Source organism: Ips typographus, linkage group LG13 (genome assembly GCF_016097725.1).
Source record: "Ips typographus isolate SLU linkage group LG13, UJ_Ityp_2.0, whole genome shotgun sequence".
Taxonomy (NCBI): Eukaryota; Metazoa; Arthropoda; class Insecta; order Coleoptera; family Curculionidae; genus Ips; species Ips typographus.
Genome location: NC_138434.1, coordinates 3,372,108 through 3,399,654, shown reverse-complemented (window position 1 = coordinate 3,399,654; position 27,547 = coordinate 3,372,108). Strand labels below are relative to the sequence as shown.

At 36.1% G+C, this 27,547-nt stretch overlaps 1 protein-coding gene across 8 annotated transcripts in view; it reads right to left on the bottom strand.

Moving 5' to 3' along the window:
• Nucleotides 1-27,547, bottom strand: part of LOC145736955 (UNC93-like protein) — a 73,601-nt gene that overhangs the window by 22,785 nt on the left and 23,269 nt on the right. For 3 of the 8 annotated variants that reach the window (XR_014180149.1, XR_014180150.1, XM_081991515.1), the window contains exons 2-7: nucleotides 20,230-20,363; nucleotides 20,051-20,176; nucleotides 17,085-17,228; nucleotides 16,666-17,027; nucleotides 12,582-12,790; nucleotides 12,326-12,524 (exon numbers count right to left, since the gene is read on the bottom strand). Coding sequence is in view for 6 of the 8 variants with exons in the window: in XM_081991515.1 (XP_081847641.1) it covers nucleotides 12,326-12,524; nucleotides 12,582-12,790; nucleotides 16,666-17,027; nucleotides 17,085-17,228; nucleotides 20,051-20,176; nucleotides 20,230-20,363 (1,174 nt within the window). In the remaining 2 variants the exon portion in view is untranslated. Of the gene's footprint in view, nucleotides 1-12,325; nucleotides 12,525-12,581; nucleotides 12,791-16,665; nucleotides 17,028-17,084; nucleotides 17,229-20,050; nucleotides 20,177-20,229; nucleotides 20,364-21,663; nucleotides 21,840-27,547 lie in introns of those variants that run through there. The other 5 variants (XM_081991520.1, XM_081991521.1, XM_081991516.1 and 2 more) reach the window with 4 other exon arrangements.

Here is a 27,547-nt window from a genome sequence, read left to right as displayed (position 1 = left end):
GCAAAATTGAACCTTGTCGAGTAGTGACGACCATGTGGTCGTTGCACCAGATTCATGTCGGTTAAAGAACCTGCAGCTAAATATAGCTGCAACTTGGCCGTAATTGGCTTTGATGTTCTTCTTTTGGTCTTAAAATAACCGAGGACCGGTTATTTTCCGTTTGGTTTAAGGAAAAATTCCATTTTTGGTATACGGTGACGCAATTATGTTTTTTGATTACTTAGAACCAATCGAAATGCAGTAGAAGTGAACGTGTAAAAACTGATTCCGGGTTGCGTAACTGTAATAAAGCACTTTAAAGGGCAATAAACGGCCACGCCCATAGAATATCGAATCAATAATCAGCTGGTTCTCACACATTTGTGAACTTATTGGGTGCGATAGGTGGCGCCAGTGTCACCTTTCTCCTGATACGTATCGAGGTCGTGTGTGTTTATAGCAAGGCCGTGTACTTTTGCGGAATTTGGCTGAGATGGGATGTCTGCGTCCTTTACTTCTTTAATTCTGTCTACTGGGTCAATGGAAGCTTATTGGTAAATAAGTTTGTGAATAACCGAAAAATCAAACTACGTTTCTGGCAGTTCAAACTTTGACACCGCTTTTCTTCCGGACTGTACCTAATCCTGTAATGTTTGTCAAGTTATTGAATAAGAAATTTAATGAGGATTCCGAAAATGTGCTTACAACTGTCATTTTGACACTCCAAGTGGGTTTTACAAGCGATTTTGCTCTTGACTGTTCTTTCCAACTGTGTTTCTGGCATTTCAAACTTTGACACTGCTTTTCTTGCTGACTGTACTAAATTCTGAAGTATTTTTCAGGTTGTTGAATGGGAAATTTAATGAGGATTCCAAAAATGTGCTTAAAAGTGTCATTTTGACACTCCAAGGGGGTTTTACAAGCGATTTTGTCCCTGACTGTCCTTTCAAACTGTGTTTCTGACATTTCAAACTTTGACACTGCTTTTCTTGCTGACTGTACTAAATTCTGAAGTATTTTTCAGGTTATTGAATGGGAAATTTAATGAGGATTCCAAAAATGTGCTTAAAACTGTCATTTTGTCACTCCAAATGGGTTTTACACGCGATTTTGTCCCTGACTGTCCTTTCAAACTGTGTTTCTAGCATTTCAAACTTTGACACTGCTTTTCTTTCGGACTGTACTAAATTCTGAAGTATTTTTCAGGTTGTTGAATGGGAAATTTAATGATGATTCCGAAAATATGCTTAAAACTGTCATTTTGACACTCCAAGTGGGTTTTACAAGCGATTTTGTCCCTGACTGTCCTTTCAAACTGTGCTTCTGACATGTCAAATTTTGATACTGCTTTTCTTGTTGACTGTACTAGATTCTGTAGTATTTTTCAGGTTGTTGAATGGAAAATTTAATGAGGATTCCGAAAATGTGCTTAAAACTGTCATTTTGTAACTCCAAGTGGGTTTTACAAGCGATTTTGTCCCTGACTGTCCTTTCAAACTGTGTTTCTGACAGTTCAAATTTTGACACCGCGTTTCTCCCTGAATGTACTAAATTTTGTAGTGTTTTTTTAGGTTATGGAATAAGAAATTTAATGAGGATTCCAAAAATGTGCTTAAAACTGTAATTTTGTAACTCCAAGTGAGTTTTACAAGCGATTTTGTCCCTGACTGTCCTTTCAAACTGTGTTTCTGACATTTCAAACTTTGACACTGCTTTTCTTGCTGACTGTACTAAATTCTGAAGTATTTTTCAGGTTATTGAATGGAAAATTTAATGAGGATTCCGAAAATGTGCTTAAAACTGTCATTTTGTAACTCCAAGTGGGTTTTACAAGCGATTTTGTCCCTGACTGTCCTTTCAAACTGTGTTTCTAGCATTTCAAACTTTGACACTGCTTTTCTTTCGGACTGTACTAAATTCTGAAGTATTTTTCAGGTTGTTGAATGGGAAATTTAATGATGATTCCGAAAATATGCTTAAAACTGTCATTTTGACACTCCAAGTGGGTTTTACAAGCGATTTTGTCCCTGACTGTCCTTTCAAACTGTGCTTCTGACATGTCAAATTTTGATACTGCTTTTCTTGTTGACTGTACTAGATTCTGTAGTATTTTTCAGGTTGTTGAATGGAAAATTTAATGAGGATTCCGAAAATGTGCTTAAAACTGTCATTTTGTAACTCCAAGTGGGTTTTACAAGCGATTTTGTCCCTGACTGTCCTTTCAAACTGTGTTTCTAGCATTTCAAACTTTGACACTGCTTTTCTTTCGGACTGTACTAAATTCTGAAGTATTTTTCAGGTTGTTGAATGGGAAATTTAATGATGATTCCGAAAATATGCTTAAAACTGTCATTTTGTAACTCCAAGTGGGTTTTACAAGCGATTTTGTCCCTGACTGTCCTTTCAAACTGTGTTTCTGACAGTTCAAATTTTGACACCGCGTTTCTCCCTGAATGTACTAAATTTTGTAGTGTTTTTTTAGGTTATGAAATAAGAAATTTAATGAGGATTCCAAAAATGTGCTTAAAACTGTAATTTTGTAACTCCAAGTGAGTTTTACAAGCGATTTTGTCCCTGACTGTCCTTTCAAACTGTGTTTCGGACATGTCAAACTTTGACACTGCTTTTCTTGCTGACTGTACTAAATTCTGAAATATTTTTCAGGTTGTTGAATGGGAAATTTAATGAGGATTCCAAAAATGTGCTTAAAAGTGTCATTTTGACACTCCAAGGGGGTTTTACAAGCGATTTTGTCCCTGACTATCTTTCAAACTGTGTTTCTGACAGTTCAAATTTTGACACCGCGTTTCTCCCTGAATGTACTAAATTTTGTAGTGTTTTTTTAGGTTATTGAATGGGAAATTTAAAGAAGATTCCAAAAATGTGCTTAAAACTGTCATTTTGTCACTCCAAGTGGGTTTTACAAGCGATTTTGTCCCTGACTGTCCTTTCAAACTGTGCTTCTGACATTTCAAAATTTGACACTGTTTTTCTTTCTGACTGTACTAAATTCTGTAGTATTTTTCAGGTTGTTGAATGGGAAATTTAATGAGGATTCCAAAAATGTGCTTAAAAGTGTCATTTTGACACTCCAAGTGGATTTTACAAGCGATTTTGTCTTTGATTGTCCTTTCAAACTGTGTTTCTGGCATTTCAAACTTTGACACTGCTTTTCTTTCTGACTGTACCAAATTTTGTACTGTTTTTTTCAGGTTATTGAATAGGAAATTTGATGAGGATTCCAAAAATGTGCTTAAAACTGTCATTTTCTCACTCCAAGTGGGTTTTACAAGCGATTTTGTCCCTGACTGTCCTTTCAAACTATGTTTTTGTTAGCTCAAACTTTGACACCGCTTTTCTCCTTGACTGTACCAAATCTCATAGCGTTTTTCAGGTTACTGGATAGGAAATTTAATGAGGATTTCGAAAATGTGCTTAAAACAGTCATTTTCTTATTCCACGTCGGGTTTACCAGCGATTTTGTCCTTGACTGTCCTTTCAAACAATGTTTCTGACAGTTCAAATTTTGATACCGTGTTTCTCCCTGATTGTACTAAATTTTGTAGTGTTTTTTCGGATTATTGAATAGAAAATCCAATAAAGATTCCAAAAATGTGCTTAAAACAGTAATTTTCTTACTCCAAGTGAGTCACGTGACTGTCTAGCCAAATTATCCTCTAAAACCAAATTTGTCTAGAATCTGCACGAAGTGAACACAGTTTTCGAAACGAGACACGTTTCTGAGATTTATGAGAGTTATTTCAACTAGCTAATTAAATACAGTGTTCTAAAACCACGTGATAACTGTCACTGTCAAAAATGTCAAACTGTGCTAAAAGGTGGAAAATTCAAAATTTAGAAAAGTTTTCTTGTATAGTATTTGATATAAAACGTGTTTCTGAGATTTATGACTGTTGTCACGTGACTGCCCAGCTAAAATCTTCAAAAAACCACGTGACATCTGTCACGAATGTTAAAATTTTCGATGTAGAATCGATGATTCAAATGTTTCGCAATATTTAAAACAACATCCTGTATAATAATGTTTTTCTTATGTAAATTCTACCAAGATCAATCTACCTCTATTAAACATTTTGACTTGGCAACACTGCAACCCTGTAACAGTAGAAAACAGTACGTACGTAACATACAGTGTGATACTGTTTAACTGGATTTCTAACTGAAAATCTCCTGCTTAATTGAAAAAATTACAATTATCTTTATATTTCCCACTTGAATTATTTATGGCGGGCTATATAATTTATATTAAATAATCCATCATCATCCAACGATAATAAATCAGTTTTGCCGGATAATTAACATTTGCCGGAATGACTTAAGTGGTGTATTGTTGTTATACATGAATCGGCTTCTTCCCAGAAGTCATTAGCTCTCTTAAATCCAACTTATCTACGTTATGTAAACCGGTTAGGTATGTCCAGACGTCTCTATATAATAAACTCGATGGTAAAGAAGCTGCAAAACACTAGGAACGGTACCTGAAGTCGTCGAATCAAGTAACCACGTAATTGCGAAGGTCAACATGTTTTTTTTTGCAGTAAAATCCATGTTGATACTGTTTGTTTTTCCTTGGAAGTATGTTTAGTTCTTGTGGCAAAACATGCTGGGACAGTGGCTGGACACGGTGGAGTATTTCAAGCAAATTTGAATCTTACTGACATCAGTGACATCTGTTCATTTTGCTGGTCAAAACTAGAGTGACGTAACTGTCAAAATGACAGAGATAGGAGCAGTCAAAGTGAACGAAGCTTTTAAACAGCATTTCACTGCAATGTCACTTTATTGACAAAATGTGACGTTATTTTGACAGTTGACACTGCAAACTTTTTAGGGTAGTCAATAGGCAGTTTAAAGGACTAAAATTTGGTCAAAACTAGACTGGCGTAACTGTGAAAATAACTGAATTACTGGCTGTCACAGTGTGCCAAGTCTAAAAACTGCATTTCGGTGCAACGTCACATTTATTGTCAAATTGTGACGTTATTTTGACAGTTGACACTAAACACTTTGTAGGATATTCAAAAGACAGTTTAAAGCGCTACAGTTTGGTCAAAACTAGACTGACGTAACTGTCAAAATAACTGAATTACTGGCTGTCACAATGTACAAAGTCTAAAAACTGCATTTCGGTGCAACGTCACATTTATTCTCAAATTGTGACGTTATTTTGACAGTTGACACTACAAACTTTTTAGGACAGTCAAAAGGCAGTTTAAAGGACTACAATTTGGTAAAAAATAGAGTGACGTAACTGTCAAAATAACTGAATTACTGGCTGTCACAGTGTACAAAGTCTAAAAACTGCATTTCGGTGCAACGTCACATTTATTGTAAAATTTTGACGTTATTTTGACAGTTGACACTGCAAATTTTTTAGGGTAGTCAAAAGGCAGTTTAAAGGACTACAATTTGGTCAAAACTAGACTGGTGTAACTGTCAAAATAACTGAATTACTAGTTGTCACATTGTACAAAGTTTAAAAACTGCACTTAAGTGCAAGGTCACGTTTATTCTTAAATTGTGACGTTATTTTGACAGTTGACCCTACAAACTTTTTAGGGTAATCAAAGGGCAGTTTAAGGGACTACAATTTGGTCAAAACTAGAGTGACGTAACTGTCAAAATAACTGAATTACTGGCTGTCACCTGTACAAAGCTTTAAAACAGCATTTCACTGCAATGTAGCTTTATTGACAAAATGTGACGTTATTTTGACAATTGACACTACAAACTTTTTAGGGTAGTCAAAAGGCAGTTTAAAGGACTACAATTTGGTCAAAACTAGACTGGCGTAACTGTCAAAATAACTGAATTACTGGCTGTCACAGTGTACAAAGTCTAAAAACTGCATTTCGGTGCAACGTCACATTTGTTGTCAAATTGTGACGTTATTTTGACAGTTGACACTACTAACTTTTTAGGGTAGTCAAAAGGCAGTTTAAAGAACTACAATTTGGCCAAAACTAGACTGAGGTAACTGTCAAAATAACTGAATTACTGGCTGTCACAGTGTAGAAAGTCTAAAATCTACATTTCGGGGCAACGTCACATTTATTGTAAAATTTTGACGTTATTTTGACAGTTGACACTGCAAACTTTTTAGGGTAGTCAAAAGGCAGTTTAAAAGACTACAATTTGGTCAAAACTAGACTGGCGTAACTGTCAAAATAACTGAATTACTGGCTGTCACAGTGTGCCAAGTCTAAAATCTACATTTCGGTGCAACGTCACATTTATTCTCAAATTGTGACATTATTTTGACAGTTGACACTACTAACTTTTTAGGGTAGTCAAAAGGCAGTTTAAAGGACTACAATTTGGTCAAAACTAGAGTGACGTAACTGTCAAAATAACGGAATTACTGGCTGTCACGTGTACAAAGCTATAAAACAGCATTTCACTGCAATGTCACCTTATTGTCACATTGTGACGTTATTTTGACAGGTGACCCTACAAACTTTTTAGTTTATCAAAGTAGTTTTTGGAAAATATCTCGAAAACGGTTAGATTTACAAAAAAACTGCAAGAGTGCAAAATTGTTCCTAATGAACCACTAAACCAAACTACGTAACGTTTGAACTTCATTACAGTTGCCTGTATACAGGGTGTGCACGAAATTGTTAGTGGGTCACTATTTTTGCTCACCCTGTACACAATTATTTAGATACAATTTTTTGCTTTACACCACTTAAAAGAGCAGTTTAAGACGATTCTTTTAAGTGGTTCAACCACCTTGAACTCCCAAAAATAACCAAGATACAGGGTGTTAAAGTTAAAAAAAAAGAAAGAAACTTTTAACGAACCAACTCTGAAATAAGTCCCTAAAAATGAAGTTTAAAATGCCGAAATTGTGTGTCTTTTTTGCAATTTTGTCCTTCAGCGACTTACTTCGTATTGTTTTAACTACAAGAGTTGTCTGAACTGTAAACATTTGCGTAAGAGTCAATTCAATTAACCAAAGTAGGATGCTTAATTAGCATTAAATCCGCGTTCAAATAGCCAGTTTGCCTCAGACTGGTTTGTTCATGACTATTTTCGTTAAAATACGAAAAAAAACTGAAAGACGCGCCATTCCTAAAAACACACACACGACCGCATTCTTGACCTTAAGTTAATCGATCTCTTCGTTGATTTAGCCTCAAGTGTATAGGTTTTCCATTAAAAACACTCTCGACAACCTTGTCCGTCACGCTACGCACCAAAATACGTTTGGTTCTCTGGTTGGTGACGATTAGTTTGGTCAAAATGACCCAAAAACCAGAAAAAAACACATATTTTACCGTATTTACCTCAAAAATTATTTAGAAACAAGATGACTTTGCAGGAATAAGGAAAAAACGTGGGTGGAAGGTCGAAATTAGCACGATATACAGGTTGTTCGAAAGATAATCTCAAGGGCTACAAATTGATATTTTGAACCACACTGTAACTGTCAAAATAACTGAGTTATAGCCTGTTAACCAGGAAACTGTCAAATACTTATTTAATACACTTAATAGAAGATAAATAATATATTTTTTTTTAATTGTAAAGGGTTTTTTGACAGTTGTGACGTAGGCATTATATGCAAAAGTGTCTCAGTGTCACGTCACAACTGTCAAATTAGGCCTCATACCGGACGTAAGGCTGTCAAAGTGAAAGTTTCTAAATGTTTTCAATTGTTACGGGTAAAATGAACTTTGCGGCTTCATGGGAGAGAGTTTTGACAGTTGTGACGTAACTGTTAACCACCAACTTAGTGTCACGTGTCAGGTACGTCAAAATTCGGTCGAAAAAGCTTAAATCTCAATGAAACCTTATTAATTGCTTTGGAAATACATTTGGCAGCTCAAAAATGGGGATTTTGACACTTGATAACTGAAACTGTCTCTTGTCAACTGTTGGCTTACTTCAAAACTGTTAAAACTGTCAAAAAATCTTGAAACCCGATTAACAACTTAAATTTTCCTGAATTTGTTGTCAATTTTCTTGATTTTGACGTCAAAATAGCGTCATAAATTGACGTTGCACTGCAATGCTGTTACTAGACTTTGTATGCTTTGACAGCTTGTAATTCTGTCATTTTGACGGTTACGTCAATCTGGTTTTTAGCACTTTTAATTACCTTTTGACTACCAGAAAAAGCCTAAGCTGTCAACTGTTAAAAAATGTCATAATTTGACAATAAATGTGACATTGCACTAAAATGCTGTTTTTAGGGTTTTCCAACTTTGACAGCTCAAAATTCAGTCTGTTTGACAGTTACGTCAGTCTAGTTTTAGACAAATTGTAGCCCTTTAAAGTGCCTTTTGACTACCCTAAAAAGTTTGTAGTGTCAACTGTCAAAATAACGTCACAATTTAAGAATAAATGTGACGTTGCACCGAAATGAAGTTTTTAGACTTTGTACACTGTGACAGTCAGTAATTCAGTTATTTTGACAGTTACGTCACTCTAGTTTTGACCCAATTGTAGTCCCTTAAACTGCCTTTTGACTACCCTAAAAAGTTTGTAGTGTCAACTGTCAAAATAACGTCACAATTTAAGAATAAATGTGACGTTGCACCGAAATGAAGTTTTTAGACTTTGTACACTGTGACAGTCAGTAATTCAGTTATTTTGACAGTTACGTCACTCTAGTTTTGACCCAATTGTAGTCCCTTAAACTGCCTTTTGACTACCCTAAAAAGTTTGCAGTGTCAACTGTCAAAATAACGTCACAATTTAACAATAAGTGTGACGTTGCACCGAAATGCAGTTTTTAGACTTTGTACACTGTGACAGTCAGTAATTCAGTTATTTTGGCAGTTACGTCACTCTAGTTTTGACCAAACTGTAGCGCTTTAAACTGCCTTTTGACTACCCTAAAAAGTGCATCAAAAACTACTTTGATGCACTTTTTACTGAAAATTAGTTCAACACCCTGTATCTTGGTTATTTTTGAGAGTTTAGGGTGGTTCAACCACTCAAAAGAAACGTTTTAAACTGCTTTTTTCAGTGGATTAGAGCAAAAAATTGTATCTAAATAATTGTGTACAGGGTGAGCAAAAATAATAAGCCACTAACAGTTTCGTGCACACCCTGTATACAGGCAACTGTATTGAAGTTCAAACGTTACGTCTTTTGGTTTATTGGTTCATTAGGAACAATTTTGCACTCTTGTAGTTTTTTTGTAAATGTAACCGTTTTCGAGATATTTCCCAAAAACTACTTTGACGCACTTTTTACCGAAAATTAGTTCAAAACTTGAACATCCTGTATCTTGGTGATTTTTTGGAGTTCAGGATGGTTCAACCACTTAGAAAAATCGTTTTAAACTGCTCTTTTCAGTGGTGTAGAGCAAAAAATTGTATATAAAAAATTGTGTACAGGGTGAGCAAAAATAGTGACCCACTAACGATTTTGTGCCCACCCTGTATACAGGCAACTGTATTGAAGTTCAAACGTTACGTAGTTTGGTTTAGTGGTTCATTAGGAACAATTTTGCACTCTTGCAGTTTTTCTGTAAATCTAACCGTTTTCGAGATATTTTCCAAAAACTACTTTGATGCACTTTTTACCGAAAATTAGTTCAAAACTTGAACACCCTGTATCTGGGTTATTTTTGGGAGTTTAGGGTGGTTGAACCACTCAAAAGAATCGTCTTAAACTGCTCTTTTTAGCAGTGTAGAGCAAAAAATTGTATCTAAATGATTGTGTACAGGGTGAGCAAAAATAGTGACCCACTAACAATTTTGTGCACACCCTGTATACTGGCAACTGTATTGAAGTTCAAACGTTACGCAGTTTGGTTTAGTGGTTCATTAGGAACAATTTTGCACTCTTGTAGTTTTTTTGTAAATGTAACCGTTTTCGAGATATTTCCCAAAAACTACTTTGACGCACTTTTTACCGAAAATTAGTTCAAAACTTGAACACCCTGTATCTGGGTTATTTTTGGGAGTTCCGGGTTGTTGAACCACTCAAAAGAATCGTCTTCAACCACTCTTTTCAGTGGTGTAGAGCAAAAAATTGTATCTAAATAATTGTGTACAGAGTGACCAAAAATAGTGACCTACTAACAATTTCGTGCACACCCTGTATACAGGCAACTGTATTGAAGTTCAAACGTTACGTAGTTTGGTTTAGTGGTTCATTAGGAACAATTTTACACTCTTGCAGTTTTTTTGTAAATCTAACCGTTTCCGAGATATTTTCCAAAATTAGTTGAAAACTTGAACACCCTGTATCTGGGTTATTTTTGGGAGTTCGGGATGGTTCAACCACTCAAAAGGATCGTCTTAAACTGCTCTTTTCAGTAGTGTAGAGCAAAAAATTGTATATAAAAAATTGTGTACAGGGTGAGCAAAAATAGTGACCCACTAACAATTTTGTGCCCACCCTGTATACAGGCAACTGTATTGAAGTTCAAACGTTACGTAGTTTGGTTTAGTGGTTCATTAGGAACAATTTTGCACTCTTGGAGTTTTTATGTAAATCTAACTGTTTCCGAGATATTTTCCAAAAACTACTTTAATGTACTTTTTACCGAAAATTAGTTGAAAACTTGAACACCCTGTATCTGGGTTATTTTTGGGAGTTTAGGGTGGTTGAACCACTCAAAAGAATCGTCTTAAACTGCTCTTTTTAGCAGTGTAGAGCAAAAAATTGTATCTAAATGATTGTGTACAGGGTGAGCAAAAATAGTGACCCACTAACAATTTCGTGCACACCCTGTATACAGGCAACTGTATTGAAGTTCAAACGTTACGTAGTTTGGTTTAGTGGTTCATTAGGAACAATTTTGCACTCTTGCAGTTTTTTTGTAAATCTAACCGTTTTCGAGATATTTTCCAAAAACTACTTTGATGCACTTTTTACCGAAAATTAGTTCAAAACTTGAACACCCTGTATCTGGGTTATTTTTGGGAGTTCCGGGTTGTTGAACCACTCAAAAGAATCGTCTTCAACCACTCTTTTCAGTGGTGTAGAGCAAAAAATTTTATCTAAATAATTGTGTACAGAGTGACCAAAAATAGTGACCTACTAACAATTTCGTGCACACCCTGTATACTGGCAACTGTATTGAAGTTCAAACGTTACGTAGTTTGGTTTAGTGGTTCATTAGGAACAATTTTGCACTCTTGGAGTTTTTATGTAAATCTAACTGTTTCCGAGATATTTTCCAAAAACTACTTTAATGTACTTTTTACCGAAAATTAGTTGAAAACTTGAACACCCTGTATCTGGGTTATTTTTGGGAGTTTAGGGTGGTTGAACCACTCAAAAGAATCGTCTTAAACTGCTCTTTTTAGCAGTGTAGAGCAAAAAATTGTATCTAAATGATTGTGTACAGGGTGAGCAAAAATAGTGACCCACTAACAATTTCGTGCACACCCTGTATACAGGCAACTGTATTGAAGTTCAAACGTTACGTAGTTTGGTTTAGTGGTTCATTAGGAACAATTTTGCACTCTTGCAGTTTTTTTGTAAATCTAACCGTTTTCGAGATATTTTCCAAAAACTACTTTGATGCACTTTTTACCGAAAATTAGTTCAAAACTTGAACACCCTGTATCTGGGTTATTTTTGGGAGTTCCGGGTTGTTGAACCACTCAAAAGAATCGTCTTCAACCACTCTTTTCAGTGGTGTAGAGCAAAAAATTTTATCTAAATAATTGTGTACAGAGTGACCAAAAATAGTGACCTACTAACAATTTCGTGCACACCCTGTATACTGGCAACTGTATTGAAGTTCAAACGTTACGTAGTTTGGTTTAGTGGTTCATTAGGAACAATTTTGCACTTATGCAGTTTTTATGTAAATCTAACCGTTTTCGAAATATTTACTAAAAACCACTTTTAGCGGTCAGTATTATAGTAGGCCAGGAAAAACCTTCATTTAAACAAAATATCGGTGTATTTTCCCAGAAAACCCCGAATAACTTGATTAGTTGAAACATTCCGTATAGACACATTAAACGATCGTAAGTAGCTAATGATTGGAGCTATCACGTGACGTTGAGCGGGCACCGCCAAATTGCCCCGTTTGGCCGCTAGAGGGCGTCACATTCGATTACCATTTTTCGGACGGATTTTTCTAATTATCTCGAAAACGGTTCGAGTTAGCCGTGCGACGAACCGTTTGGGTATAGAGTCACGCACCCTGTATAGAAATCCGTTGTTATACAAAGTGTCTGACGCACTATATACGTGCAAAATTCCAAACAAAGCGCACATTAGCGTCGGCATAGTGACCTGAATCGATAATCTGACTGTGATGGTTTAAACCGGCCAGTTTACGTTCTACAGCAAAAACAATTGCAATTGTTTTCCGGTTTCGATTGTTTTTTTCGATAAAGCTTACCTTGACAATGGATCGACCAGAGCGACAATCAGCAACACAGCAACCATAATACAAGCCAGGTAAATGCCCATGATTTCGTACAGTTCGTTGGAATCCACGCTGGATTCGGAATCGGTGTTGCTGACCGATGCGCAGAAACTCGCCCCGCAAGTACTGTAATTGGTCGTACCCGAGTCGGTACCATGGGGATTGCTGAGTACTGGAATCACACACACAGATCAGTACCTACTCCAAACCAGTGAAACTGGAAAAGTACCTAGAGAGGAGATCAGATTGCCCCAAACTTCAGCGGACTGCCAAGCCAAGAAGAAGAAGCCGAAAAGTCGGACGATTATGGCGTCGACGGGTTGATCTGTCAATTTGGCGTAGACACCAGCTACTTGGGTCAAGTAGGTGGCCTTGGACGCCCACATGGGGGCGGCACCGATGCCCACAATGATACCGCATGGAATCAATGTGTAAAACCTGCAAAAAAGGCATTTTTGCTTATCTACAATTTTAAAAGCCAAACCCTTTATGCATTCAGCTAGATGGTCAGCGAAATGAATGAAAATTGCTTAAAACAAATCAGAAAAACTACGGAAACGTTTGATGGTTTGGCCACTACACCATTTACACATGTAGTTTAGAAAATATCACTTGGATTTTAAAAATATAAGTTGGATTTCAGAATCTATAACTTGTATTTCATTATCGTAAATTTGGTTTTAGAAAACGTAAGTTGTATTTCAGATTTGTCACTTGTATTTTAGAACGCGTTATTTCAATTTCAAATTTTTTTGTGTTTCTATGTGGTTATTAGTTCATTGTTTTTTTTTTTTTCTTTTTTGATCTTTGCAATGTTGCCAAACCAATGTTTTTCTTAATTTTTCACAAACCTGTGCAATATTGCCAAAATCACAATTTTCCTAATTTTTACCACATTTTCGCAGTGTTGTCAAATCGAAGGTTTTTCCTTATTTTTATCAAAACTGTATTTTTTTGCGTTTTTAACCAAATTGTTTCAACATTGCAATTTTTAATCAAATCTTTGCAATGTTGCCAAACCAATATTTTTCTTAATTTTTCAAGATTTTGTGCAACATTGCCAAATTGACAATTTTTATTAATTTGTACGAAATTTTTGCAGTGTTGCCAAACTGACATTTTTTCTTATTTTTAACAAAATTGTAAGTTTTTAAAACTTTAACCAAATGTTTGCAGCGTTGCCAAATTGATACTTACCAAATTTTTGATCAAAACTTTGCAATGTTGCCAAACCAATGATTTACTTAATTTTTCACAAATTTGTGCAATGTTGGCAAAATGACAATTTTCCTAATTTTTACCACATTTTCGCAGTGTTGTCAAATTGAAGTTTTTCCTTATTTTTATCAAAACTGTATTTTTTTGCGTTTTTAACCAAATTGTTTCAACGTTGCCAAATTGATACTTTCTAATTTTTGATCAAAACTTTGCAGTGTTGCCAAACCAAAAATGTCAATTTTTCCTTATTTTTAACAAAATTGTAAGTTTTTACGACTTTAATTACCAAATGTTTGCAACGTTGCCAAATTGACGCTTTCTAATTTTTAATCAAATCTTTGCAATATTGCCAAACCAATATTTTTCTTAATTTTTCAAGATTTTGTGCAACATTGCCAAATTGACAATTTTTATTAATTTGTACGAAATTTTTGCAGTGTTGCCAAACTGACATTTTTTCTTATTTTTAACAAAATTGTAAGTTTTTAAAACTTTAACAAAATGTTTGCAACGTTGCCAAATTGATACTTACCAAATTTTTGATCAAAACTTTGCAATGTTGCCAAGCCAATGATTTACTTAATTTTTCACAAATTTGTGCAATGTTGGCAAAATGACAATTTTCCTAATTTTTACCACATTTTCGCAGTGTTGTCAAATTGAAGTTTTTCCTTATTTTTATCAAAACTGTATTTTTTTTTCGTTTTTAACCAAATTGTTTCAACGTTGCCAAATTGATACTTTCAAATTTTTGATCAAAACTTTGCAGTGTTGCCAAACCAAAAATGTCAATTTTTCCTTATTTTTAACAAAATTGTAAATTTTTACGACTTTAATTACCAAATGTTTGCAACGTGGCCAAATTGACACTTTCTAATTTTTAATCAAATCTTTGCAATGTTGCCAAATTGACAATTCTCCTAATTTGTACCAAATTTTTTGCAGTGTTGCCAAACTGGCATTTTTTCTTATTTTTAACAACATTTTTAAGACTTTATCCAAATGTTTGCAACGTTGCCAAATTGATACTTACCAAATTTTTGATCAAAACTTTGCAATGTTGTGCCAAACCAATATTTTCCTTAATTTTTCAAGAATTTGTGCAACGTTGCCAAAATGACACTTTCTAATTTTTAATCAAAACTTTGCAATGTTGCCAAGCCAATGATTTTCTTAATTTTTCAAGAATTTGTGCAATGTTGCCAAATTGACAATTTTCCTAATTTGTACCAAATTTTTTGCAGTGTTGCCAAACTGTCATTTTTTCTTATTTTTAACAAAATTAAAAGCTTTTAAAACTTTAACCAAATGTTAGCAATGTTGCCAAATTGATACTTTCTTGATTGATTTTTTATTTTTGATCAAAACTTTGCAATGTTGCCAAGCCAATGATTTACTTAATTTTTCACAAATTTACGACTTTAATGAAATGTTTGCAACGTTGCCTAATTGACACTTTTTCTAATTTGTACCAAATTTTTTGCAGGGTTGCCAAACTGGCATTTTTTCTTATTTTTAAAAAAATTTTTACGACTTTTATGAAATGTTTGCAACGTTGCCAAATTGACACTTTTTCTAATTTTTATTCAAAACTTTGCAATTTTGCCAAACCAATATTTTTCTTAATTTTTCACAAATTTGTGCAACGTTGCCACATAGATAATTTTTAGCTCAACAGATCGACGTATCAACGCGAAATTTTAACCACATAGTCTGACAAGTACTGGCTACATTTGACGTAAATTTGACAGCTGTCAAAAATCCACACTCAAAATTCAAGTTCTAGAAACTTATGGAAGCTTCTAGACCAGTTGAAAGATCCATTTGGAAGCGTTTAAAGTGTTCTAAAAGCTTTTGGAAGCTTCTAGACCGTTTTGGAAGGCTTTCGACTGCTTGAGAAGCATTTTGGAGTTTCTGTACTGTTTTGAAACCTTTTAAGACTACTTTAGGAGCATTTGGACAGTGTTTGAACTGTTTAAAGAGCATTCAAGGTTCTGGACTGCTTTTGGAAGCTGTCAAACTGCTCTTCAAGCATACGGAAGCTTTTAGACTGTCTTGAAAGTTTCTAGACCAGTTGAAGACCCACTTGGACGCGTTTAGAGTGTTTTAAAAGCATTTGGAAGCTTCTAGATTGTCTTGGAAGGCTTTCGACTGCTTGAGAAGCATTTTGGAGTTTCTGTAGTGTTTTAAAACCTTTTTAGACTACTTTAGGAGCATTTGGAACGTGTTTGAACAGTTTAAAGAGCATTGAAGGTTCTGGACTGCTTTTAAAAGGCATTTGAAACGTTGTAGACGGTTCTAGAAGCTTTTGGAAGCTGTTAAACTGCTCTTGAAGCATACGGAAGCTTTTAGACTGTTTTGGAAGGCTTTTGACTGCTTGAGAAGCATTTTGGAGTTTCTGTAGTGTTTTAAAACCTTTTTAGACTACTTTAGGAGCATTTGGACAGTGTTTGAACAGTTTAAAGAGCATTGAAGGTTCTGGACTGCTTTTAAAAGGCATTTGAAACATTGTAGACGGTTCTAGAAGCTTTTGGAAGCTGTTAAACTGCTCTTGAAGCATACGGAAGCTTTTAGACTGTCTTGAAAGTTTCTAGACCAGTTGAAGACCCACTTGGACGCGTTTAGAGTGTTTTAAAAGCATTTGGAAGCTTCTAGATTGTCTTGGAAGGCTTTTGACTGCTTGAGAAGCATTTTGGAGTTTCTGTACTGTTTTGAAACCTTTTAAGACTACTTTAGGAGTATTTGGACAGTGTTTGAACAGTTTAAAGAGCATTCAAGGTTCTGGACTGCTTTTAAAAGCCATTTGAAACGTTGTAGACGGTTCTAGAAACTTTCAGAAGCTTCTAGGTAAGTTGAAAAACATTCGGAAGCTTCCAGGCTGTTTTGTAAGCATTTGCAAGGCATTTTGGAGCTTATAGAAGCTTAGAAATTCTAGAAATCCGGATTCTAGTTATTGGAATGAGCTTTCCAGAATCGTGCTTCTTCGCGTTGATTGGTTTAAAAGGGTTGGCTACCATTAACGGTGTTATTGATTACTTAATGGTTTTAAGCAATTTTTTCATATTCACTTGAAACCACATCTAGCAGAAACTCACCTGGGATAGAACTGCGAGGCAATATAGGGAGCATAGCACAGCATGGACAGACATAAGGTCCATTTCACCGTCAGCCTTTTGATCAAGAACGAAGGGATGAATATACAGCTGACCACAAGGGCGGCAAATATGGAACTGAGGGAGAGGGTGCCCAAACCGTCTTTGGCGTTAATACTGGACTGAAGATTGGCGGTGCCTTGAAACGCGGTAAACTGGATCATAAAAGCGCAACTGATGGCGGTGACATTCTTCAAAATCCGCCATTTTTCCTTCGTCGACATTTTGAATTTGCCTTGCTGCGAGGCTTCCTCGTCCGTAAGCTCCCTGGGCGGCTTATGGGGCACCCCATCGCCACCATCACCCTGGTTTGGAGGAGGAAAGTCAGTTTCACTTTCACCTGGTGCTTCAACGGCACTTACCTTGAAACCGTCATTTTCGTAGGCGCCAGTTACTGATACGGTGAAGACTCCGTCGTCGTTTTTTTTTCCGGGGGCACCGTTGCTGGTGGCGCTGTTGTCGAGTCCCGCGGTCATTTCCGGGCCGCGGTTCTCACCCTCCTCGATCTGAAATTCAACACAAATTAAGTCACTTGGCAACAGCTCAAAAAATCACTTCAAAAACTGTCAAATGAGTTAACAAGAAAACCAACTGAAAGCAAAAAACCCTAAACGCGATTACTAACCTCAAAATTTTGTGACAATGACAAAAAAATGTTGGGATTCTCCCGCTAATTTGCAACACAAATCAGGTTTTGTTCTTGTTGTTTGTGATCGAGTTCACCGTTTAGCCGCTAGAGGACCTAAACTTGACCGTTAATTCAAAACCAATCAGGTACGCAGCACTCTGGTTAAACGTCCATAACTCGGTTATTTGACAAGTGACAGTAAAAGTGATTAGAAATAAAATTGTAGAGAACATTCCAAGGTTTCCAAAAATGCCATTAAACAAAGTGATCGAATTTACCGTTTGACCGCTAGAGGACCTCAAAGTTGACCGTTAATTCAAAACCAATCAGGTGCGCAGCACTCTGGTTAAACGTCAATAACTCGGTTATTTAACAAGTGACAGGAAAATTGATTAGCAATAAAATTGTAGAGAACATTCCGAGGTTTCCAAAAATACCATTAAATTAAGTGATCGAACTGAAAGCAAAAAACCCTAAACGCGATTACTAACCTCAAAATTTTTGGGTAAACTAGGGAAAGTGAACGTTGTTACCTGATGATCACTCTAAACCAGACTGAAAGACAAAAGTCATCATTATACCGTTAAATTTGCGTATATCACGTTTTTCAATCCTTTCTCAAACATGTGCTAACGTTATAAATCGTTTTCCCTATTATTTCTTGATTGTTATCTGTCTTGCTGCAAACACGCTAAACTGTGCAAACAAATTTAACATTGAAAACAACAGCTACTAAGAAAATATCAAACAAAACACATCAATCAGGTGGTTTTTGATGATTTACACGTTTTAAGTGTACCCACTGTCATTATTTGCTGGAGCAAGGTAATTTGGAACGTAGTTGCAGGCAAATTTCGGTTCAGCGCTGCCTCCTATTGGCTGAGGGTGACAAGAATGACACAATTACACCCCCACTGCGTTCCAGAATTAAGGAAAAACAAACACATCAAGGATCTGGGTTTTTAATTGAACCAAACAAAGCACTGATGGGAATCGCTTGAAAAAAAATTGGGTTCCCATATTAGTTTTGATTATACATTATATTATTATGGTACCCACCAGCGTCGCATTATTTATTATTTCCAAGTGTCGGAAACGTACCATTACCAAACAGACGTGTGTGTTTCCGTAACGATGGGTACCATCATCAAGGTCGGCCGCGTTGCCGCATTGTCGCTAATCCGACTCCCTTTTGGAGGGTTGCAACTGCGAATGATTGGCAACGTTGCACGCTTTAATTGGTCCATTCAAGAACGGGTAATTACGCAATAATTAGCTGTTTTGTTAGAGTAATTTCGTTTCGTGTCCATTGTGTTTGTTTCGGATACTTTCGAGCGGAAAAAATTGGTTGTATACAAGGTCGTTAGCGGAGAAGCGCGGAAAAATGAAAGTGGAGCATTTTCACCTAGAAAATATTGAAAAACCACACAATGACGGGAAAGGTCAGTGACAATGACAAAAACCATCATCATTGGGAAAAATGTTGGGATTCTCCCGCTAATTTGCAACACAAATCAGGTTTTGTTGTTGTTGTTTGTGACCGAGTTCACCGTTTAGCCGCTAGAGGGCCTAAAGTTGACCGTTAATTCAAAACCAGTCAGGTGCGCAGCACTCTGGTTAAACGTCAATAACTCGGTTATTTGACAAGTGACAGTAAAAGTCATTAAAAATAAAATTGTAGAGAATATTCGGATTGGCCGCTAGAGGGCGTCAAAGTTGACCGTTAATTCAAAACCAATCAGGTGCGCAGCACTCTGGTTAAACGTCAATAACTCGGTTATTTGACAAGTGACGGTAAAAGTGATTAGAAATAAAATTGTAGAGAACATTACGAGGTTTCCAAAAATACCATAAAATCAGGTGATAGAGTTCACCGTTTGGCCGCTAGAGGGCGTCAAAGTTGACCGTTAATTCAAAACCAATCAGCTGTGCAGCACTCAGTTTAAACACAGGGTGTCTCAGAAAATCTCAGTTTAAACGTCAATAACTCGGTTATTTGACAAGTGACAGTAAAAGTCATTAAAAATAAAATTGTAGAGAATATTCGGATTGGTCGCTAGAGGGCGTCAAAGTTGACCGTTAATTCAAAACCAATCAGGTGCGCAGCACTCTGGTTAAACGTCAATAACTCGGTTATTTGACAAGTGACAGTAAAAGGGATTAGAAATAAAATTGTAGAAAACATTCCGGGGTTTCCAAAAATACCATTAAATCAAGTAATCGAGTTCACCGTTTGACCGCTAGAGGGCCTCAAAGTTGACCGTTAATTCAAAACCAATCAGCTGCTCAAGACTCTGGTTAAACGTCAATAACTCGGTTATTTGACAAGTGACGGTAAAAGTGATTAGAAATAAAATTGTAGTAAACATTCCAAGGTTTCCAAAAATACCATAAAATCAAGTGATCGAGTTCACCGTTTGACCGCTAGAGGGCCTCAAAGGTGAATCAAAACCAATCAGGTCAAAGTCAATAACTGTGCTTTTAGCATTAAAGAAGATACTTTTGACAGATTGAGAGTGACGTTCTTGCCACTAAAACACACACAAAGTCCATGCAGGTTAGTAACCAAAAAGTATCATGCCATTCACTCAAAAATGCTCACACAGCGCTGGTTAAAAAAAAATTGCAAATCACGTGACTGGCAAGGCGATCACGTGAAAACAAAATGGCGGCATGCCAAAAAAAAAGCAGAGTAGTTACCGCATCGTCAACGATATTCCAGTACAGAAAACTCCGTACGGAGTTGACCCGCTCGATGGGCCTTAAAATTTCCGGAAGTTCAATCGAAAACTTCTTTTTCGGATCAGCCGGTTTCTCCAGATTCATCTTGAATACAGAGAAAATCGATTACGGTCCGGAAAAACACTGAAATTGCCTACACTTATTGCCAAAAAAACGATAATTTTAGAACTAGTCTGGATAATGACGCCACTGTACAGTCTGGTGACAGAGTCATTTGGATAGGTTAGGAACTGGAAATGTGCCAAACAGTTTACATCACTTGTGAACAATTCTGGAAAGATAAAAAAATATATTTTTACTAATCTAGAATGCCCCAAAATAGCACAAGTTGAATAGCTCACAGCTCAAAAATGAGGTTTTGTAAATAAGGATCAAAATCGTATTATCATTTAGGTATAATTACAACGGCCAACCACGTTAAAATGCCAGTGAGTTTCATGCCAATTTCGACCTTACGTACAAGTGTGGTGTGGTATTTGACAAGTGACGGTAAAAGTGATTTAGAAACAAAATTGTAGAGAACATTCCGAGGTTTCCAAAAATACCATTAAATCAAGTGATCGAGTTCACCGTTTGGCCGCTAGAAGGCGTCAAAGTTGACCGTTAATTCAAAACCAATCAGCTGCACAGCACTCTGGGTAAACGTCAATAACTCGGTTATTTGACAAGTGACGGTAAAATTGATTAGAAATGAAATTGTGGAGAACATTCCGAGGTTTCCAAAAATATCATTAAATTAAGTGATCGAGTTGACCGTTTGGCCTCTAGAGGGCGTCAAGTTGACCGTTAATTCAAAACCAGTCAGCTGCGCAGCACTCTGGTTAAACGTCAATAACTCGGTTATTTGACAAGTGACGGTAAAATTGATTAGAAATGAAATTGTAGAGAACATTCTGAGGTTTCCAAAAATGTCATTAAATCAAGTGATCGAGTTGACCGTTTGGCCTCTAGAGGGCGTCAAGTTGACCGCTAATTCAAAACCAGTCAGCTGCGCAGCACTCTGGTTAAACGTCAATAACTCGGTTATTTGACAAGTGACGGTAAAATTGATTAGAAATGAAATTGTAGAGAACATTCTGAGGTTTCCAAAAATGTCATTAAATCAAGTGATCGAGTTTGGCCTCTAGAGGGCGTCAAATTTGACCGTTAATTCAAAACCAATCAGCTGCACAGCACTCTGGGTAAACGTCAATAACTCGGTTATTTGACAAGTGACGGTAAAATTGATTAGAAATAAAATTGTAGAGAACATTCCGAGGTTTCCAAAAATAACGATAAATTAAGTGATCGAGTTGACCGTGTGGCCGCTAGAAGGCGTCAAATTTGACCGTTAATTCAAAACCAATCAGCTGAAACCAAAAAATTCTGGAAAGATAAAAAAATAGATTTTTACTAATCTAGAATGTCCCAAAATAGCACAAGTTGAATATCTCACATGTTCAGCTCAAAAATGAGGTTTTGTAAATAAGGATCAAAATCGTATCATCATTTAGTTATAATTACAACGTTAAAATGCCAGTGAGTTTCATGCCAATTTCGACCTTACGTACAAGTGTGCTGGATATAATTACCATAGGATTAACCATAACCCAGTAAAAACTGCGAACAGACATTCTGCGCTGCTTTTGGTGCAATCGGAGCGGTTCAGGGATTTGCAGGGAAAACCGTTTCGCAAAATTGTTCTGAACCATCGTGACGTGAAACAACCTGAAGATGGTAATTAACGTAATCGAAACTTTCACTCGTCTACACTTCAGTGGGCATTTTTTGTCCAAAAATCACTGTTACGATAGGCACTAGCTGGTCGAGACGACTGCGAGAGACTGAAAGTCAATTTCCGTGCGCAATGGAGCCGTTTAACAAATAAATAATAATAATAACAGTGAAAAATGTGCAATTGTATTTAAGATGCATGTCGTTTTACTTAATAACAAAGCCGAGGCAGGAAATCTACACATAAGATTCAGTGTCGCATCACGGAAAAACAATAAGGAAAAATTATCGGTTTTTCGTGCTTTTCAGCCATAAAACACCACCACCCATTGTTTTACTATGGTATTGACTAATTACTCACGATTTGGTCAAATTGGTAAAATGTATGGGGACGCACATGGCCTCAAATTAAAACCAACCTCAAAAACACATTTTTCTCTTAATAAATGCTAAATTATTATTACTTTATCGTGTAAACAACGGATTTACGATTAATTGTGATTCAAATTATTATTATGCTGAATTAGCATTGAATACTGCCCTAACCTTACAATGTTACCATTGGTGCAGTACAGGTTTATGAGTAACGTGATCAATTCACTTCAAATGTCTCATATTAGCTAAGGTTATTGATTCTGCAGTAGTTTCAAATATGGGTTTGGACCATTTGCATAATTTGTACACTGTCTTGTAAATCAGTACACAGCTTATCCCATCCATGCAGATGGCCCAAATTGAAACCCGAAAAATGATTGTGATTGGGCAAAAAAAAATCAGAAAGCCGGAAGCTGCTTACATAGGAACCGTTTGGCCGCTAGAGGGCCTCCAAGTTGACCGTTAATTCAAAATTAATCAGCCGCGCAGCACTCTGGATAAACGTCAATAACTCGGTTGTTTGACAAGTGACAGTAAAAGTGATTAGAAATAAAATTGTAGAGAACATTCCGAGGTTTCCAAAAATACCATTAAATCACGTGATAGAGTTTACCGTTTGGCCTCTAGAGGGCGTCAAGTTGACCGTTAATTCAAAACCAATCAGGTGCGCAGCACTTTGGTTTAAACGTCAATAACTCGGTTATTTGACAAGTGACGGTAAAATTGATTAGAAATAAAATTGTAGAGAACATTGCGAGGTTTCCAAAAATACTATTAAATCACGTGATCGAGTTCACCGTTTGGCCGCTAGAGGGCGTCAAAGTTGACCGTTAATTCAAAACCAATCAGCTGGGCAGCACTCTGGTTAAACGTTAATAAGTCGGTTATTTGACAAGTGACAGTAAAAGTGATTAGAAATAAAATTGTAGAGAACATTGCGACGTTTCCAAAAATATTATTAAATCAAGTGATCGAGTTCACCGTTTGGGCGCTAGAGGGCGTCAAAGTTGACCGTTAATTCAAAACCAATAAGCTGCGCAGCACTCTGGGTAAACGTCAATAACTCGGTTATTTGACAAGTGACGCTAAAATTGATTAGAAATAAAATTGTAGAGAACATTACGAGGTTTCCAAAAATCCCATTAAATCAAATGATCGAGTTCACCGTTTGGCCTCTAGAGGGCATCAAAGTTGACCGTTAATTCAAAACCAATCAGCTGCGCAGCACTGTGGTTAAACGTCAATAACTCGGTTATTTGGCAAGTGACAGTAAAAGTGATTAGAAATAAAATTGTAGAGAACATTCCGAGGTTTCCAAAAATGCCATTAAATCAAGTAATCGAGTTCACCGTTTCACTGCTAGAGAGCGTCAAAGTTGACCGTTAATTCAAAACCAATCAGCTGGGCAGCACTCTGGTTAAACGTTAATAAGTCGGTTATTTGACAAGTGACAGTAAAAGTGATTAGAAATAAAATTGTAGAGAACATTCCGAGGTTTCCAAAAATATCATTAAATCATGTGATCGAGTTCACCGTTTGGCCTCTAGAGGGCGTCAAAGTTGACCGTTAATTCAAAACCAATCAGCTGGGCAGCACTCTGGTTAAACGTTAATAAGTCGGTTATTTGACAAGTGACAGTAAAAGTGATTAGAAATAAAATTGTAGAGAACATTCCGGGGTTTCCAAAAATAGCATTAAATGAAGTGATCGAATTTATCATTTGGCCTCTAGAGGGCCTCAAAGTTGACCGTTAATTCAAAACCAAACAGCTGCGCAGCACTCTGGGTAAACGTCAATAACTCGGTTATTTGACAAGTGACGGTAAAAGTGATTAGAAATAAATCTGTAGAGAACATTCCGAGGTTGCCAAAAATACCATTAAATCAGGTGATCGAGTTCAACGTTTGGCCTCAAAGTTGACCGTTAATTCAAAACCAATCAGCTGCGTAGCACTCTGGTTAAACGTCAATAACTCGGTTATTTGACAAGTGACGGTAAAATTGATTAGAAATAAAATTGTAGAGAACATTCCGAGGTTTCCAAAAATGTTATCAAGTTGAGTGATCCAGTTCACCGTTTAGTCGCCAGAGGGCGTCAAAGTTGACCGTTAACTAAAAAAAATTGTTAAAACCAATCAGCTACGCATCACTCTGGTAAAACGTCAGTAACTCGGTTATTTGACAAGTGACAGTAAAATTGATTAGAAATAAAATTGTAGAGACCATTCTGAGGTTTCCAAAAATACCATTAAATCATGTGATCGAATTCACTGTTGGACCGCTAGAGGGCCTCAAAGTTGACCGTTAATTTAAAACCAATCAGCTGCGCAGCACTGTGGTTAAACGTCAATAACTCGGTTATTTAACAAGTGACAGTAAAAGTGATTAGAAATAAAATTGTAGAGAACATTCCGAGGATTCCAAAAATATCATTAAATCATGTGATCGAGTTCACCGTTTGGTCTCTAGAGGGCGTCAAAGTTGACCGTTAATTCAAAACCAATCAGCTGCGCAGCACTCTGGTTAAACGTCAATAACTCGGTTATTTGACAAGTGACGGTAAAATTGATTAGAAATAAAATTGTAGAGAACATTCCGGAGTTTCCAAAAATACCATAAAATCCAGTGATAGACTTCACCGTTTGGCCGCTAGAGGGCGTCAAAGTTGACCGTTAATTCAAAACCAATCAGCTGCGCAGCACTCTGGGTAAACGTCAATAACTCGATTATTTGACAAGTTACGGTAAAATTGATTAGAAATAAAATTGTAGAGAACATTCCGAGGTTTCCAAAAATATCATTAAATCAAGTCATCGAATTCACCGTGTGGCCGCTAGAGGGCGTCAAAGTTGACCGTTAATTCAAAACCAATCAGGTGCACAGCACTCTGGTTAAACGTTAATAACTCGGTTATTTGACAAGTGACAGTAAAAGTGATTAGATATAAAATTGTAGACAACATTCCGAGATTTCAAAAAATATAATCAAATCAAGTGATCGAGTTCACCATTTGGCCGCTAGAGAGCCTCAAAGTTGACCGTTAATTCAAAACCAAATTAGTATTAATTACATAGTAAGTTAATGATAAGGAGAGACATTACAAATCAATGGGCTAAACCTATTGTTTGTTCTTAAATGGTTATTAAGGCCAAAAAGACTTTAATACAATCTTGTAGGGAATAAAATTCCCTAGAACTTTCATTCTCTACACTTGTTTGTAACTTCTTAAATAACGGATTTACGCTCAGTCACTTTTTAGTGCTGTAACTCCTTAAGAAAGCCCTTAAGGCCAAAAACACTTCAAAACAATCTTGTAGAGGATGAAATTCCCTACAACTTTCATTCTCTACAATTTTTTTGTAGCTTCTTAAATAACGAAGCTACGCTCAGTCAAATTGGAGTTTTTTTTAAAAACCCAGTTTGGTGCACCCAGTCACTTTTTGGCCTTAAGGAGGCCCAACTCAGAAGGACAATTTAACAAAAATCCAAAAAGTACATTCGTCAACTGTGCCAAAACTGTGTTTAACGGTTTTTACCGATAATTTATGAAGCAAGAGATCAGTTTGCATATACAGTTTCACTAGGTCACTCTACAGCTGACTACAATTACAGCCAATCATACGATGCGAGTTTTTGTACAGAAAAATCACACTAGGGGGGTTTTGTTACGGTATTATGAAGCAAAACTCGATTAAATCGAGTTACGCAATTCGAAAGGTTTTGAACATGACTGGTCTGTTTATGTACTGGTATGTTATAAGACAAACAAAACCTGTATAACGGTTTCGGAAATTCGCGAATGCTGATTCGGCATTCCTGCGGTCACTTGACCGATTACTTCGGTTTTTTTTTTGTATTTAAAAAAAAAAAAAATGCCAAAACCCCATTGGTTGGAATAATACCAAACTTTTCATCGACGACGTTGTGGTATGCTAATGTGGCTTTCGCTAATTTGGTATTCAGCGGATGTTTTCATTAACAACCCAAAATCCACAACAAACTCTTTCAACTTGCTTTTACGGCACATTATAAACGGTAATTAAGCAACTATTAGGTAAAATGATAAAAACTTCAATTTATAATGCGGTAATGAAATTCCTTTGTAAAAGCAATTTAGGTTTCGCAAGAAACTGAACATTACCAGGGTGGTGTTATCAGGAAGGTGTCTAAACGAGCTGATAAAAATACGAATTTAAAACCCATTTTACCCTAAAATAACTACAGTTAGATAGCTTCCTTGACCTCCATATACAGGGTGGTCCAGTTTTAAGTGTCAATAATTCACCATTCAATCAAAAAATAAGTTGACTTGCATTGTGTCATTTTTCTGAAAAACGTTTCCTAAGGAAGATACAGTCCTCCAAATTTCAATTTAAAAAATCGTTTTATAGTTTAAAACTGAACATCCAAGACTTGTGAAAGTCCAAATTTGTACTGAATAGTCTAAAAACTTTTTTACTACTAGGAATGGTCTTATGATTCTCTTTCTCAGACTGCCATCCTGGTTGAGTGTCTGAAACTGGCATTCAAGAACTAAAAAAAGTCCGTAAATCAAGACAAAGATTGTATTGTGCATGAAACTCACTTTTTACTACTAAAAATAATATAAAAGTTGACTTTTAATGCTAGAACTGACTTTACTAGGACTAAAGAGAGTCCAAAAGTATATTTTCAAGACTTTAATTGGTGTACAACTCAATTTTCTTTTCTGGACAACAAGTCTAGACTATTTTATTTCCAAAAATTAGTTCTCACGACTATTATTGTAGCATTTGGTACCAAAATTTTTTACTTTTATTACTGAAGAAACTTGACTTTTTGAAATAGTCTTAAACTCGATTTTTCAGTCTTAAAAAGCACTAAAAACAGTCTAAATTTCTTAGAGGTGCTACAATTTATTGCACCTATGAGTGTAGAAGTCAATTTAATAGTGAAGAAGCTTGAAATAACATTTTCAAGACTATGGTCAGTGGACACACTGGCTTTTAGGCCTGATAAGTCAAAAACTTTGTAAAGATAGTCTTGAAACTCGATTTGGGGCACTGAAAACAGCCTTAAAACACTAAAAACAGTCTAGTTTATTAAGAAATACCCGAATTTTTAGCACTAAGGTGTCTAGAAGTCGATTTAATAGTGACAAAGCTTGAAATGCTATTTTAAGTCTATGAAGAATGTAAAAATTGTTTTTTAAGTTTGCTATGTCAATAACTTGGTGAAGATAGTCTTGAAACTCGATTTTCCAAGCTGAAAGCAGTTTTGAAGCACTAAAAATAGTCCAGAATTCGAAGAAAATGAAAAGCAAAGTAAAAAGCACGAAAAGTTCGTTTTCAAGACAATTTTCATGAATCTAATGTCAATGTCCTGCATC